The 16,465-nt window shown below is 34.6% G+C and overlaps 2 protein-coding genes across 12 annotated transcripts in view; one reads left to right on the forward strand and one right to left on the reverse strand.

The window, feature by feature from the left end:
- The window catches only part of aig1 (androgen induced 1), a 260,128-nt gene that overhangs the window by 6,773 nt on the left and 236,890 nt on the right, over positions 1-16,465 (forward strand). The window lies entirely within an intron of this gene.
- Positions 10,896-16,465, reverse strand: part of hivep2a (HIVEP zinc finger 2a) — a 116,318-nt gene continuing 110,748 nt past the window's right edge. For 9 of the 10 annotated variants that reach the window (XM_087297356.1, XM_087297360.1, XM_087297355.1 and 6 more), the window contains 5 exons: positions 16,152-16,303; positions 15,488-15,663; positions 15,167-15,268; positions 14,037-14,959; positions 11,865-12,754 (listed from right to left, as the gene is read on the reverse strand). In XM_087297356.1, coding sequence (XP_087153482.1) covers positions 11,999-12,754; positions 14,037-14,959; positions 15,167-15,268; positions 15,488-15,663; positions 16,152-16,303 — 2,109 coding nt within the window. In that variant the 3' untranslated portion in view covers positions 11,865-11,998. 10 annotated transcript variants of the gene reach the window in all.

The raw sequence follows: 16,465 nt of genomic DNA on the forward strand, positions 1-16,465 counted from the left end.
TTGTTCTTTCCCCAAGTGTTTCCAAATGAATCACTTTTAAAGGTGGCACAGTTTAAGCTCCTCTGACTAGAGAGCTGGATCAGCTCTCCTCTGTCTCATCCTTCTTTTGTGAGTTTTTTTTGTCAGTATCATAACCTGCCACATCATTACTAGGGATGCTCTGGTCAGGATTTTTGCAGCAGATACCGAGTACCGATTCTTTGTCATGGTGATCGGCAAATACTGAGTACTGATTCTGATGCATCAAGCTTTATAATGCATAAAGCACATTTTACCTCTAAGTATGATACTTGAGTGGAGCTTTCTCCTTATCTAAAGGAATAAAAGAAGGATGCTGCATATAATCTCCTAAACATGTCTGGTATAACCATTTAGTGTGGATTTGTAATGGTCAGAAGCAGCTTTAAAGATAGTAATTGATAAAGTATGTTGCAAATGATGTAAGAAGAATGTCTCAATGAAAAAAAAAAGTTTTGAGCATAGATTTTGTTTGATGCATAAGAAGTTAAAATGCACACCTTAATACATATACTTCTTTACTAAAAAGAAACAGCCCTATAAACTACTGTTTATATCAATAACGAGGCCTATATTAGGAAAAGTTATATTATTAAACAAGTAAAAAAATATATATTTCAGTAAAATTTCCAGCCAGATTTTAGTGAACTTGCAATATTATCAAAAACACAGAACTTTCAGTTCTTGTATGTAAAAAAATACATGCAAGGCCATTAAATTTTTTGCTCATCTCCAACTCTTGATAGCAGCTTTATGTTTGCAGCCTAAGTTACAGCAGCTTGATGAGTGAGCAGGGGTTTTCTTGATGGCACTATTCATTTAACCTAACAAATTAGAACAGGGATCACCAAACTTGTTCATGGAGGTCCCATGTCCTGCAGATTTTACCTCTAACCCTTATTAAACACACCTGAACAAGCTAATCAAGGTCTTACTAGGGCTGTTTCTCAATATGCGTTCTTCAGCGGTCTTGCGTCCTCGTGTTCTCGTGCAGCGTCATCATCAGCTGCCTAAGTTCAGTTCCAGTACTCAAGACCGCAAGTACGGAGGACGCGTGAAACTTCGCAGATGTGATCTTGATATCGAGGACGCACTGATGCAGACTTGAACACCGAACTCGCTCTGGAAGTCCCAGAAGTCAATGCGACTGGAGATGGGAAGTGCAGCATTTTATTTAGATTTATTATTAAAGTTTAGAGATAGCATTTATTTACCTCAGGAGTTTCCCTAAATGAAACGGTGAAAATAAACATTAACATAAATATCTTAATGAAGGAATAAACACATTAAGTTTGTTTTCTGAAATTCGTATTAAAATTTGTTTTATTTATATTGTGCAGAGTATATTTATAATGTTTTTATGCAAAGTATATATTTTGAAGAGGTGGGAAACAATGAATCGTTGTATGAGTGCTGTAATGTTTAAATAATTTACTATTTAAAACACGTGAAGGTCACATGACCATCAGGAAGAACGCAGCATCCCATTTCTCAAAGGATGCGTTCTCTGCCCTCGCGGTCTCCTGAGTTCGTTCTTCCGAGAGCACCTGGGAAGAGCGGTCTCCACAGGAACGCTCGTTCTCTGCGTTCTTGGAATTGAGAAACAGCCTAGTAGGTGTACTTGAAACACCCAGGCAGGTTTTTGAGGCAAGTTGGAGCTAAACTGTGCAGGGCACCGCACGTCCAGGAACGAGATTTGCGACCCCTGGCCTAGAACATCACTGTGCCTCTCGTGATCTGTTCTCTTGCTCATTCACTTCCTTTGCCATGATTTCCAGGGTATTTATGAAGTGGCCTATTCTGGAGAGGCCATATGGGCTGGATGAGACATTAGTTAGCGGTGATTTTCTGCTTGTGTCACAGCAGCTCAAAACACTGGTTACACTTGCTCACTCACACGAGTCGTGGCAATACACTGTATAAACTATATTTTAGCTGCTGTGACGTGAGCACAGGTCAATCATTTACCTCTACATGTGTTGTACCACTGCTGATGAGCATATGTACATCTTCCTCTGTTTGTAAACTTATAAACAAACACTTGCATCAGTTCATGAAAACTGACAGATTTACAAGTACCGATCGAGTCATGAAATGCGATCATCATCATAACCTCTGATTAAAAATACTTTAAAGATACTAAAAACACTTTCAGTTTATGGCATAATAGTATTTAGAGTAGATGTTTAATTGTTAGCAAATTTTGATATTTCATTCTTTATTGATGAGCCTGGAGGATTATTTTAGTTGCATTCGTTGTGCACTTTATAAAATAGTTAAAGTTTAATTAACTATAACTTATTGAAAATAAAGTTAATGTCATACAAAAATAGGTTTGATGGCTGATGGCATTTTTGAAAAAATTTTGTTTCCTAAAACTTTTTATCAGTTCGTAGAAAAGTGTGTGTGTGTGTGTGTGTGTGTGTGTGTGTGTGTGTGTGTGTGTGTGTGTGTGTGTGTGTGTGTGTGTGTGTGTGTGTGTGTGTGTGTGTGTGTGTGTGTGTGTGTGTGTGTGTGTGTGTGTGTGTGTGTGTGTGTGTGTGTGTGTGTGTGTGTGTGTGTGTGTGTGCTCTGCTCTGCTCTGTTACATCAGTGTATGGAGAGAGAGGAAGAGAGTGTGTGTTTGTGTGTCCCATTCATTCTACACTAAGTGTGTGTAGGTTAAAATTTGTATAATAGGTAGGTAAAATGTGTATAATAACATTAATAATTCAACAAAATTAATAATAACAACAACAACAAATATTTTAATATTTTTTAATGCAATACTGTTTTAAATTCCCTATAAATTGATCACTGTGTCTGTGTGTTGTCATATCTGTTTGTGTGTTAGTCTGTGTGCCTCTCTATCTTTCTCTCTGTGTACGTGCGTGCATGCAAACTTGTGTGTGTTAAAAATAAAATGTATACTGTACAAATGAATGAATGAGTTGTAAAATCAAGTTACTTAAAGCATGCCACAAGCTATTTCTGTCAGTGCTTTAAAGATTATGTATTTTTATAACTAATGTAACATAGTTACATTTTAGAGATCTTTTTAAATACATTTAAACAATTTTAGGAAACTTTTTTCCACAAAAAACACTTTTTTTTTTTAAGTAGAAATTTTCCAGAAAAGCCTTTTACCCTTCTCTGGAGACAATTTAACATCTGCCATGGTTAATAGAGCTTACTTTTACAGAAATACAGTAACTTACAAGTCAACATTCAGTCAGGTTACAGTCATGACATGAAACGCATGATATACAGTTGAAGTCAGAATTTTTAGCCATCCGCAATTTTAGCTATACTTGCACACATGTCTGTCCAAACAGCTTGAAAAGTAGATTTTTCACCATATGTGCCCTTTAAGGGAGTTAATAATATGGACCTTAAAATGGTTTTAAACAAAAATAAAAACTGCTTTTATTATAGCTAAAATGAAACAAATAAGACTTTCTCCGAACAAAAAAAATATTATCAGAAATATTGTGAAAAATTCCTTTCTCTGTTAAATATAATTTAGGAAATATTTGAAAAATAAAAATGAATCAAAAAATCACAGGAGGGCTTATATTTTTGTCTTTAAATGTATATCAGCAAAATACAATTATTTTGTTAGCAGAGAAAGATAATTTGAGCAAATGCTTACATAATATGAGGGGAACGATCATTGCCTAATTGATTTTGGAAAGTTTTACAGAAGCCTTGCCTTCAGCACACGGGAACGCCTGAGGGAAAAGACCATAAACAGCGCTATAAGTCTGACTTTGAGACCGTCGCTGTCTCCTTTACATCTGCTTCTTATTATGACTCAGAAGTTCCAGCCAGGCCATATACGTCTGTCTCTGTCCCTTTAAATATACACAGACCAGCCAAACAAGGGCAGTAAAGTCAACCACATCACCTGATGGACCACTCCTTTAGTGCTCATAAATGGCTTATCTGTTTTATGCACCTTCATTGACTCCCAATGGAAAACGTGGACTGTTCTATGCTTTATAACTTGATATGGCCTGTTTCACACCTAGTAGACTACATTGATTTATAGTTCAGTCAGTGCTGTGTTTCTCAAAAGCATTGCAAGACAAAATAAAACATTAAACTATTGGAATTAATAATATCCATGATCAACTTTACAATGCTTTTGTGGGGAACATGGCTCTGGCCAGTTGTTTTTCTGACATGATTGTTCAGTGATCCAATTAAAAGAAATAAATGCATTGCTTTGTGTTGTAGAAGCGGTTTTGGGATATGATGATTAGGGTTGCACGATATTGAAAAAATCTAACATTGCAATATTTCATGATTCTGTGATATATATATTTTGATATGAATACTATTTCACCAGATGACTTTATTATATCTATTTGCAAAGAATGGTTGAGATGATTCTATAGTGAAGTGCTTCTGAATAAATATAATAGACCATCTAAAAGCATAGATCAATACAATAAAAAAAGCTACAATAAAAAAAAACAATGTTTTATCGTTTTCCGAGTCTAACAGTGTTAATAAAATGTATCATTATTAAAGTTACAAACTGTATTGTAATGTAACGTGTGTATTGATTTGCATTAATACATGAAAATGATAACTTATATTTAATATAATATTACATAGGCTTACTCAACATAACATATGATGTGACTACGATGTGACTGTTGCGAATGATCAAATACGGATATCGATGCTGAAACGATGTATTGTGCAGTCATAATGATGTTTATTATATCTGTTAAATAAACAGCAGTTTTCAAAGTCATTATTGGAGTGTTTGCTACATGCAAAACTTCGGGTGACCTAAGTTGTTTGCCTAGCCTACCCAAAAAAAGGTTGCCTTTGTAATTTGCAGCCCTTTTTGGAGGAATATTGTAATAATAATAATAATAATATGCCGCAATAATTGTTTTAATAATTATAATAATATTTAAAAAACTGAAATATTAAATATTCATTCAATTCAAACACTCTCAAACATTTAAATGTTTTTTTATGTTGTGTATATATATTATTTAAAAATAATGTATTTTAAAGTGAATTTCATTCTGTAATAACAAATCAAAATTTCTAGTAGCAATGATTTATTTATTTATTCATTTATTCATTTATTCATTTATTTATTTATTTATTTATTTATGTTTGTTTGTTTGTTTGTTTTGTGGAAAACCATTTCACTTTAACAAGATGTTCTTAGATTAATTTCAATTATTAATTTTATTTTAATTTTAAACTATTACATTTAAATAATTTTAGTGATGACAAATCAGAATTTGCAGTAGCCATGATTAATTAATTATTTTTTATTTGGTTTTGTAGAAACTAAGTTTTGGACATTGAGATTCTTCTTAAAAGAAATAGAAACTTTTGTAAATGTCTTGATCATTGTAATGTATCCACACTTTAAAAAAGCGAGGTAAAAAGTCATGACAACAAATGTTTTTGTTACTTAAATTTGTTTTTTACTTAAATCAGCTTTCAACTAATTCATTTTAGCTGCAGTATACAAACTTGACTTATGTAAGATAAAATGTGACTACAAAAACAGTTCATTTGATTCAACAAAAACAATAAAGAAGCATCCATTTTTTATGGTGCATTTAAGAATGGTATTTTTTACACCCTTTTGAACAATAGTGTGAGCAAAATCAAATTTCTTGAGAAGTGTGATTTATAGAAAATTGTGATATATTGTAGTGCACAGATGGCCTGTGTGTTTCATGATAGGCTTCATGGACAGGGAAGACGCAGTAATACTCTTAGCCAACAGATGGCAGTATGTCTTAAAGATAAGACCAGGATACTGGCTTCGGCTTGAACTCACTGTAACAGTACAGCATGTGCTTATGACATACTGCCAATGTGAGAAGTCGGAAATTACACCAAATTTAGCTTGAAATCTCTCCCTACTTTTTTTCCAGCATGATCTCCAGATATGAGATGATCCTATTCTCAGGGTCTGTCAGAGATGACATTCGGAGACCTCCAGCAGGGCCTATTTTCGCCCGTGAATATAGCTATGTAGGAACGTTGACTACACATGGAAAATGTGGGCTGTGGTTTTCTTCTCTTCTTGGCAAGAGACTGAAAAGAAAAAAATGGAAAAACAGTAACCATTCCAAACATATGTTCCCATGGAAGGGGGCAGCGCTACGGGTTGGTCCCCCAACCTATGTGTAGACCTAACACACTAATTATCCATTATTGTCCTCCGCATTCAATCTGTACAGAAGCTGTTTAGATATAAAACGGCAGAGGAAAATATGCCCGCCTGGTTAAATAGATCACAAACATTTATTGTAGCTTGTGTTGTGTCCCAGTTCAAATCAGCGTCAGTTCGAACAAAGCTCTATTATTTTAAAGAGTGCCATTACGGGTGGTATTGCCAATAGTGTTCATGCACTTGCTCATTTTATGATGGCAGTCGAGTTTCTGCTTGCCCAATAAAATGATTCAGTTGCATAAGACTATATTGTGCAATCATGCTATAGAGGGAGGCGTGGGAAGCGGTTCATTATGTAGAATAAGGGAGAGACTGTGTCACATTTTTCAGGAGTTCCTCGGATTGTTCAGGAAGGACAGTTTTTTCATCAGTTTAACAGTAATCAGTGTGTCATATGAGACTATGTAGTTCATCATAAATAGATAATGTCTTATTTTTGGAATGATTAACCGGCCAAGTTTAATCAGAAACTTACTTGTGTAAGTTTACAGAAAAGCTGTCGTTTTAGATTGCTAATATAAAAATTAAAATAAAAGATTGTCCCTCTAAAATCCTAGAAGGATGGGTTATGTGTTGTGATATGAAGGTAAATTAGCTTTATAGCTTTTTTTTTAATAAGAATTATTGTGGTGATTTTGTAGGGAAGTGTGTTTGGGCGGCAAGCTATTGGAAAAATTTGACTATATATTGATTGGGATGATTTTATAGGTGAGTGAAATATAAATGTACTTTTATGTCATTTATTATATATACAGTGCTCAGCATATATAAGTACTTTACCAATCTCTCTTTTAAATTCATATTTTTAATAGGAAGATACAAAATATTATATTTGTGCATATAATAGATTATTCAGTACTGAAGCCAAATCTAGAGCTTATTAAAAACTTGTACACCCAAATGTATGTTTTATACAGGGTAATGTGGGGTCTTAATGTCTGAAATCTCAAAATCCAAATTTTAGGCCCTAAAAAGTCTTAAATTTTCTGAAATATTGTGTTGTAGGTCTTACGTCTTTTTAACAGATTTTTAACTTTTTGCGTCTTTTTTAACGGATCTTAATTTTTCTTTGTTCATAAATTGCTGCCAAAACCCATACGGTTACCAACAATCCAATCCAATTAAACTTTTAACTTTTTATTTAAATGGTCATTTTTAACTCTATTTATCATAATGGTTTAAGTTTTTTCTTTACAATAACATTTGTTAAAAAGTGCTCCATGTATTTACTGCTGCGGACACCGACCTGGACAGACTGTTGTGCAAAGATTTAGTTTATGGTGGTTTTTAAAACTTAAGCATTTGTTCTTTATTTTATTTTAAAGAAAGTTTATGTTGGAAAAAAAAGTGTATGGATACAAGTAGATTGTTTGTATCCAAATGTTTGTAGCTTGTTTTTACTCAATATTTTTTGTATTTTGCTAAGAAATATTAGAATGCTAAAATATTTAATTAATTTATTAAATGTATTAAATTATATATTTTTTGATAGAGCAAATAAAAATGTTTTCCATCTGGGTCATTTGAAAAATTCCTTAGCCTTTAGCCTTTTATGAGTGGAACTATGTGGAACCTGCAGAAACCCTGGTTATAGAAAAATATTAAATAACAATTTAAAAAAGAGGAAAAAAACAAGAGAAGCAAAAAAAAAAAATGAAAAATTTAGTTGAAGTTTTGTAGTTTGTAATTTGTTTTTGCAACAATTTGCTTGTATTTAATTGCATTATCCTTAAATTTCTAAATATATTTGTTGACTTAAATAATATTTTAATAAATATATCTGTTTAATAAATCTGTTTTGTTTAAATGCACCAAAATACATTGCCTAAATTTAAGGGAAATGGAAAAAAAAAACATTTTTAAAATAAGATGTACTTAAATATGCTGAGCACTGTATACAATAAACAAAACACAGTAACAAATAAACACAATTGAGCAAATATTAAAGTGAAATAAACAGAAGTGATTTGTGGAGAGTCTAACAGTGTTAAGTTACAGAAATTTAATAATCAAATGTAAATTAACAATTCATAGTCTTTATCATATGAATTGTTAAATAAAGTGAATCTGTGTTAAACGTCTTAATGTTCTTTAAAAATTCTTTGGAGTCTCTTAAAATGCTTAAATAGTAACAGGCCTTAACAAATCCAGATAATCACTCTGTTATGGTTAAATTCAGCAAAGTCACCATAAATCTCATGTGTTTTGACTTGTGGTTCCTTGTCATCTATAATCCCAACTCTACATTGCATTATCTTGTGATGTGACTACTGCAGATACACTCATTGCAATATTGATGTGCAAAATATATAATGTGCAGCCCTAATTTAAATGAATGAACAAATGGGGGAAAAAAGATAAATACAGTAGAACAAAGGTAAAACTTAATAAGCTGTGCTTTGATTTTCTGGGGAGTCCAACAGAGGTATATATTGAACAAAGAAGTTTAAAATGTGAGACATTTTCACAAGGAGCCTGTACTGTTCATTGGTACTGCAGCAACGTTCCTTGACTATTATGCTGGAATGAGTTCCTAGACATTTCAGCCTAGAAGATAGCAAATTGTTATAGAGGGAGGCGTGGGAAATGCTTCATTATGTAGAATGAGGAGGAGACCATGTCACAGTTTTTTAGGAGTTCCTCGGATTGTTCGAGAAGGACAATTTTTCTCATCAGTTTAACAGTAATTGATGTGTCATATGAGACTGTGTTGTGGATCATAAGTAGATAATGTCTTATTTTTGGAATGATTAACCTAGCTCAAACCAAAAACACAAGAACTGTAGCAAATAGTGGCATAAGTTACCAGAAGAGCTGTCATTTTAGATCGCATGTATAAAAATTCAAATAAAACAATGTCCCTCCAAAATCCTAGAAGGACTAAATGGAAAAAAAAAAAGAAGATAAATACAGTAGAACAAAGATACAACTTAATAAGCTGTGCTTTGTTTTTCTGGAGCGTTCAACAGTATTCAAGTATATAAATTGAATAAACAAGTGTAAAAGGAAAATCGTCTAACTTCCATTAATATATAATTATAAAATTCCATTATAAAATTCCATAAAAATGTTAGACATTTTTACACGGAGCATGTACTGGTCATTGATACGGCAGAAATGTTCCTTGACTATTATGCTGGAATGAGTTCCTAGACATTTCAGCCTAGAAAATAGCAATTGTTTATTTTCTTTTAGTCTTAGTAAACAATACAACTACAGTAGAGTCAAGCTTTAAATATACGAACATTTTCAAAATTATTTTGAGCAAGATGCTATTGGTCTAATCTGATTCAATGATCTATGCTAAGCGAAGTTAAAAGTGCTCCCGCCAGACATGGAGATCAGCTGAATGGATTCAAAACTGGTCGAATTCTTTTAAAGCTACAAACCTAATTCTTTAATGCACTTGAAACTCAGCTTGTATATTTACACAATAGAAGATCTACACAAATGATATCTTTATTTTACTCTATTATGGTTCAAGTTTGCAATTTATCACATGCTTTCTGAAGTTTGGTGCCTGGTCTGCTACTTGACATTATCGTGTAACGTCAATGTTGACAATGAGAAGCCTTCACAAAACCTTTTAATAAAGGATTGTTTGTCAGACATGGTAAATGCAGAATAGATGTACTGTAACATCCACCTTTTTGTGTCGTTTGGGTTTTAGTGTTGCAGTTTGTCATGCAATCAAGCACTACACTGTAAAAAATACTGGGTTCACTGGTGCATCAAAACACTACCTCCTGTTTGTTCTTTCCCAAATTTAAATGGATTCAACATAAATAAGTTGTCCCAAAGAAATCTCAAAAATTGTGTTGCTTTGGCTCATTTTAAGCAAGTAGCATGAACAAGCAGCAAAAATAATGTTTTGAATGTACTAAATTTAGCAGCGCACATCTTTGTGTACTAATATCTTCAATCTGAACATGCACCCAGTCTCTTTTCAATCAGCTTTCTTTTTACGTTGACATTTTTGTTCCAGTTTCCTGGCAAGAAAAAAAAGAGAGAAGCATTAAGACATCACAGACATGCAAAGTTATCATAGTTGTATTTATTTCAAAACAGCAATCTGTATTTTTTTTCACCTGTGCTGTGATTCGTCAAAACCAATATCGTACATATTGTTTTTCCACTGAAAATCACAAAGTTCCCCTTTTATTTTGATTCTGTATTTTTAATTATGTTTATCTTTTTTTTCTGTCAATACAATGATTTGTGCTTTTGATACCTTAGGTTTTAAAGACATGTTAATACAGTTAAGTGGATAGCAGGGACTACCGACAAAAAAATGTCAAAGGAGTCAATTACATAGATCATATACACACAATACAAAATACAGATATACACACAAGAGTGCACTGGCTCCATTCTCCAGTTCAGTTAGGTTGCTTCAACTCAAAAACAAAACTGTATTTATTTCCAATCCCAGTCGTAAAAGTGATATAATTTGGGATTCTTTAGGAAGGTTTAAGAAACATAAGGTGCATTTTAGGAGTTCTCAGTACTGGAGTTTTCATATATACAGTTATAAATGTGTTTTGCGGACTGATGGCGTGGCCCACGACGAACTCCTTCAATGTATGAATATGTATGGCTATGAGCGTAGGCATCCATTATTTACATCTGTTGGAATGTTCCCCATACTAATCATCAAGTCAAGTACTTCAAGCAACATCATATTCACAGAAGATCCAAATACCTTTCACATCTACCTCAGTAAGTGGTGGAGGAAATGCAGAAGTGCGAAAGTTGATTCACTTAATGCTGAACAGTTCTACATTTCAAATGTGAACGGGTGAAATCACAACTAGTGTAGCCTATCAGCCAGTAGGAAAGAGAAGGATACAAGCACTTAGAACCAACTACCGTAGAGTATGTGGTTGTCAATCTAAAACATGTGCAGATATGTATATATATATATATATATATATATATATATATATATATATATATATATATATATATATATATATATATATATATATAGTTTTTCTGTATACTAGGTATATAAACATTTACTTAAATTATATAGAATTATTCTAAATAAAGCGAGTTTACTGGGAAGTATATGCACACATACTTCTAATATATAAAGCCATATTACATGTACATAATTGTTGCTCTAATTATGCAATAGCAAAACCCATGCTTTACATAGAAAAGGCATCCACGACATTAAGAAAAATGTACAATTTATGAAACATGATACAATAAATAGTATTATAGAATTGCTGCTGTACACAAAAGCCATTTAATTTCACACATATAAAAATATGTTTTAGTGCAACCTTACATGTATTGATACTTCACATCATTCAGACCGAAAGTGTCCAAAAAGACGGTAAATTGCATTTATTACAAAGCGGGATACACAAAACTTGATATATATATATTTACATGACTTCCTGTTTAATGCTTATAAGAATATAAGCAAAAAGTAAAGAAAAGGCACACACATCTGTACATTTGAAAAGTACCAGACAAAGTCCATAAGCAATTTTGGTCAGGCTCATATATAAGTTAAAATTATATATATATATATATATATATATATATATATATATATATATATATATATATATATATATATATTCTTTAAAATTTAAATAAGAAAGTCATTATAGTTAAGATAGCAAACCATCTTATAAAAGGCATGCTATAAATGTACATCGAAACCACTGAATCAGTTCACTTGTGTTTTAGACTGATCTTGTTTGCATGGATATACATGTGTAAATATAAAACCTGTGATACCACTCTCTCATTTGACCTTGTTCACCTATTGTCTTTTGAATCTTTGCTCTTCTTTATGGTTGCTGGCCTCTCTCCACGACTCTGTTGGCCAGACAATCGCTCTGCTGTCTCTGTGTTGTAGAGAGTGGGATGGCTTGCTGTGGGAGTCTTTGATGTGGCAGACACACTGCTCTCTGCTCTGGAGTGTAGGGGGTGGCTGATCTCTGAGCTGCAGTAGTGCTGCGCTCTCGCCGCACAGTCTTGCTGAGCTGCAGGTGACTGAGATAAAGTGCGCTGATGGTAAGGATCAATGGGAAGTGGCTGTCTGTCCGTCGTTTCCTCTGAGGCGATGCACAGTGACGCTATCGCCTTAGTGCATGTTTGGATGCACTCTTCTTGTTTGCTCTCCTTGTCTGACATTTCGGTGCTGTCCTCTCGTGACTTTTGTGGGGAAAGTGATGGAGCCTTGGGGGATGTGGATTTTTCCTGGGATTGGGGTGAGTCTTCTGAGCCTTTGCTGGCGGGCCCTCTGCCCTCAGAGAGGTGGAAGGACACCTCACTGGTGCTGGACTCCTCCGAGGTGCTCTTCTGTAGGGGAAGGCGCGTGGAGTGGGCATGACCTGTGACAGAAGTGGGCACAGAATGGACCATCTGGATGCCGCCGATGGGGATCATGGAGAACGGAGTGCGGATCTGTTGCTGGGAGTGCAGAGGAAGGTGGCTAAATAATCCCTGGTTGATGCTGGGAGCATCTGTGTTGCGAGGATCCCCTTGAAGATGAGACGTCTTTCGCTGATCCTAAACAGTTGGAAGACATGGTTGGTTTACATTTTTAGAAATATTACAGAAAAATCTTGAAAGTGATGATTAGTAAATAATTCTAGGACCTGTTTCACAGTTATTCAAGATCTCTTGAAAAGTTTGGAGAATTTAACAAGACCACAAAGAACAAAAATAACAGTTGCCAGTAAAAAGGTCCAAGCTTACATAATGGACATTGCTCATTTATCATATTATCCCCCTAGCACCATGGTAACAAGCCAGGTAGCACTGAAATGAATTACTATACTGCACATACTGTACAAGCACTGCAGATTCCAATTTTCTCCAGGGGACTCTTAATCAACTAGTATAGAGTAAAAATAGAAATGCTTTATCTTTTTGTATGACTACAGTTAGCTATTTAGGCCCTGGTAGACGCATATCTGAGTATCATTGCTTGTCCATGTGTGCAATTACAACTTTGTATACTTTATTAAAAGGTCAGCATATCCCCAATTCAGCTTTGTATACTTCAATAACTGTCCAACATACAGTTAAAGTCAGAATTATTAGCCCCCTTGACTTATTAGCGCCCGTTTATTTTCTTCCTCAATTTCTGTTTAATAGAGGGAAGATCGTTTCAGCACATTTCTAGGCATAATAGTTTTAGAAACCTATTTCTAATAACTGATTTATTTTGTCTTTGTCATGATAACAGTAAATATTATTTTACTTGATATTTTTCAAGACACTTCAGTACAGTTTAAAGTGACATTTAAAGGCTTAACTAGGTTAATAAGGTGAACTAGGCAGGTTAGGGGAATTAGGCAACGATGGTTTGTTCTGTAGACTATCGAAAAAAAATTAGCTTAAAGGGGCTAATAATTTTGTCCTAAAATTGTTTTTTAAAAAATGTAAAACTGCTTTTAATCTAGCCGAAATAAAACAAAAAAGACTTTCTCCAGAAGAAAAAATATAATCAGACATACTGTGAAAATTTCCTTGCTCTGTTAAACATCATTTGGGAAATATTAAAAAAAGGAAAAAAAATCAAAAGGGGGCTAATAATTCTGACTTCAACTGTATCTCCAATTCATACTCCTCCCTTTATTCTTCAAGGATAAAAATTTATTTTTGCTCACACTTAACTAAGTGAAAGCTCACCAAACTTTCCAAGCATGCCAAGTATGCAACCATTTGCACTGTAAAACTTTGAGATCGACTTAATATGGTTTCCTAGTTAGTGCACTATTTACAGCTATATTACTATTCACTAACAACTGGAGCTACTGCTTATGGAGCAAAAACAATAACTTACCATCTCTGGTTCTGCATGGCCCTTGGTCTTTTGGCTTAATGATATCATTTCTGCATGTGGACTGGGGCTGAGCGCCCATGGGCCACTTTGATAATGGAGACCCCTTCTGGGAGACACAGGTCTGATCATGCCCCTGCGGCTTCTGGGAGAAAGTCTGCCCGAGAGATCCCTTCCTGGGGATGTTGGCCGTCCTGTTTGGGAGATGGGAGAGAGATGTCCTCTTGGAGAAAGGTCCCTCCTTGGTGACAGATCTCTTCTATAAACATCCCGCCTGGGGGAGATATGCCTAAGGGGAGATGCTTCTCGCCTTGGTGACAAACGGCCACGCGGGGAGAGGTCCCTTCGAGGGGACAGATACCGCCTAGAGGAAGGTGAGCTTTCTCGAAGGGGGGAGGAATCACAGCCTGGTGAAGACAGCCGGGAGCACGAGAATTCAAAGGAGGATGAGCTGTGTTCTGGAGAGAGAGCCAGGTCTTCATCCATAGAGCTAGGCACATCCAGTCTGTTTTTGTGATCTTCACCCAGAGCCCCTTGAAGGAGCTTCTGGTATTCAGCCATCTGGATCTCTCCAGCTTTCTCACTGGGTGCCATGAGCTGAGTGATCTGAATACTGGGCAGACTGGTGAAGTAAGTGAAAATAGGCTGTTTGGAGATGGCCAAACCCTCTGGGATGGATTCCTGTGAAGCGGCAATTGCAGTGATAGCGAGTGAGGGGATGGAACATGGCTGTGGGCTTGTGCTTCGAGAGCGTGTCTTCGGTGTTGAATCACCCTCATAATCATCATCATCATCCTCATCGTCATCAACTTCATCACCATCCTCTTCAGCACCCTCCGAATCATCAGCATCAGAGAACTGGTGCTCTGCCATTATCTCTGACATGCCCTTCTTCTCTGATCCTCTTTGAACCTCCTCAGTAGTGTCTGAGAAAAGAAGAAAAAAAAAACATTTTCACAACTGACTTTGACTTTAAGTCAGGTTAACCAATAATTATTTAATAGTAAATTACATATACTTTTTAACAATAATGTAAAACTAATGTAAATAATGTAAAAACAATAATGTATCACTTGCAACAGTCCAGCTGCCTGCATACATTTACATTAATGTGACCAGAGTCTGAATCATACCTAGTTCTTCTGCTTCTGTTTCATCCACCGAAGTCACTGATACTCCAAGCTCCAAGCACTTTTTCATGTGAGCTTTTGACTTCATGTGTTTTGTAAGATTTCCTGAAATGAGATTTTAAAATGTTTAAATTGCTTGCACTAGCATTAAAAATGATCTCTAACCCTCAATTTATTCTGTTTACACAGTACAGAGATCTTCTGTACCTCAGTGTGTTACTGAAGTCAACAATAAATATCCACATTCTGGTTTTATTCAAACTATAAAATGTTGTTTCCAAGATGTTTTGAGTGTGGTTACTGGAAATATATGAGAAAACCAACCTTTTGTTTTAAAAGCAAAGTTGCAGAACTTGCAGACATATGGCCTGACATCTGTGTGTGTGCGAATATGTTTTTTCAGCATGCTTGGTTTTTTACAGCGGATCCCGCACTCCTCGCAGATGTACTTTCCCCGGCCTCGGCCACGCACATAAACATAGTCTTCATTGGATTTGTACCTGAAATAAAACATGTTTTAAATAATTATTGGAGAGTATTAAATATAGTGTCAAATGTTGATGGGGAGTGAAAACACAGTTCACATTATATATTTGGAAGACATGGTTCTTTTATATATTTAAAATGATATTAAAATATTAAAACCTGGATGATAAAGTAACATCAAAACATTTTCATAGCTGCATTTACTGTTTTTTTTCTCCTTGTAGAGAATGTTATTATATGAAAAATACTTGTTTCTTTTTAAACATATTAAAGTCACATGCATGTGTAGTATGTGTGTTGTATACGAAACAAAATAATTATCATGTAAGTCATACACAACTTAACCATTTTTGGTATTGTTGTGAATGATGATTAATGTTGGATTCCTAATGTTTGTTTTTTTCTAGGAGTATGTGACTTTTAACTGAATTTTTGTGAAAGGAGATTGGCATTTTCAATATGAACCATTTACTTTTTAAAAAATTACCACAATGTCACATACCCTCCTTCAAAGATTTTGATGCGAGTGGGTTCAGCCTGTTTTGAACAAGCCTCTTTTTCTCCATGGTCCTCTTTCCCCCTGTCTCTTGAGCTGATTCCCTTCATTTTCTTTGCAAACTTCCCAACATCCAACTGTATATGCTCTGGCTTCAACTGGAAATGTAAACAGAAAATAGCTAGAACCACAAATCCTTAAACTACATTTTCTTGTCATTCGTTTTTACATATAATTTGAGAACGTCAGAAATAAGCTGCTTGCAATTTCATGTTCTTACAAAAAAAAAAAAAATTTGCAGAATGAAATTAATACTGTTA

This window comes from Danio rerio, chromosome 20 (genome assembly GCF_052040795.2).
Source record: "Danio rerio strain M-AB ecotype USA chromosome 20, GRCz13ab, whole genome shotgun sequence".
NCBI classification, from domain to species: Eukaryota; Metazoa; Chordata; class Actinopteri; order Cypriniformes; family Danionidae; genus Danio; species Danio rerio.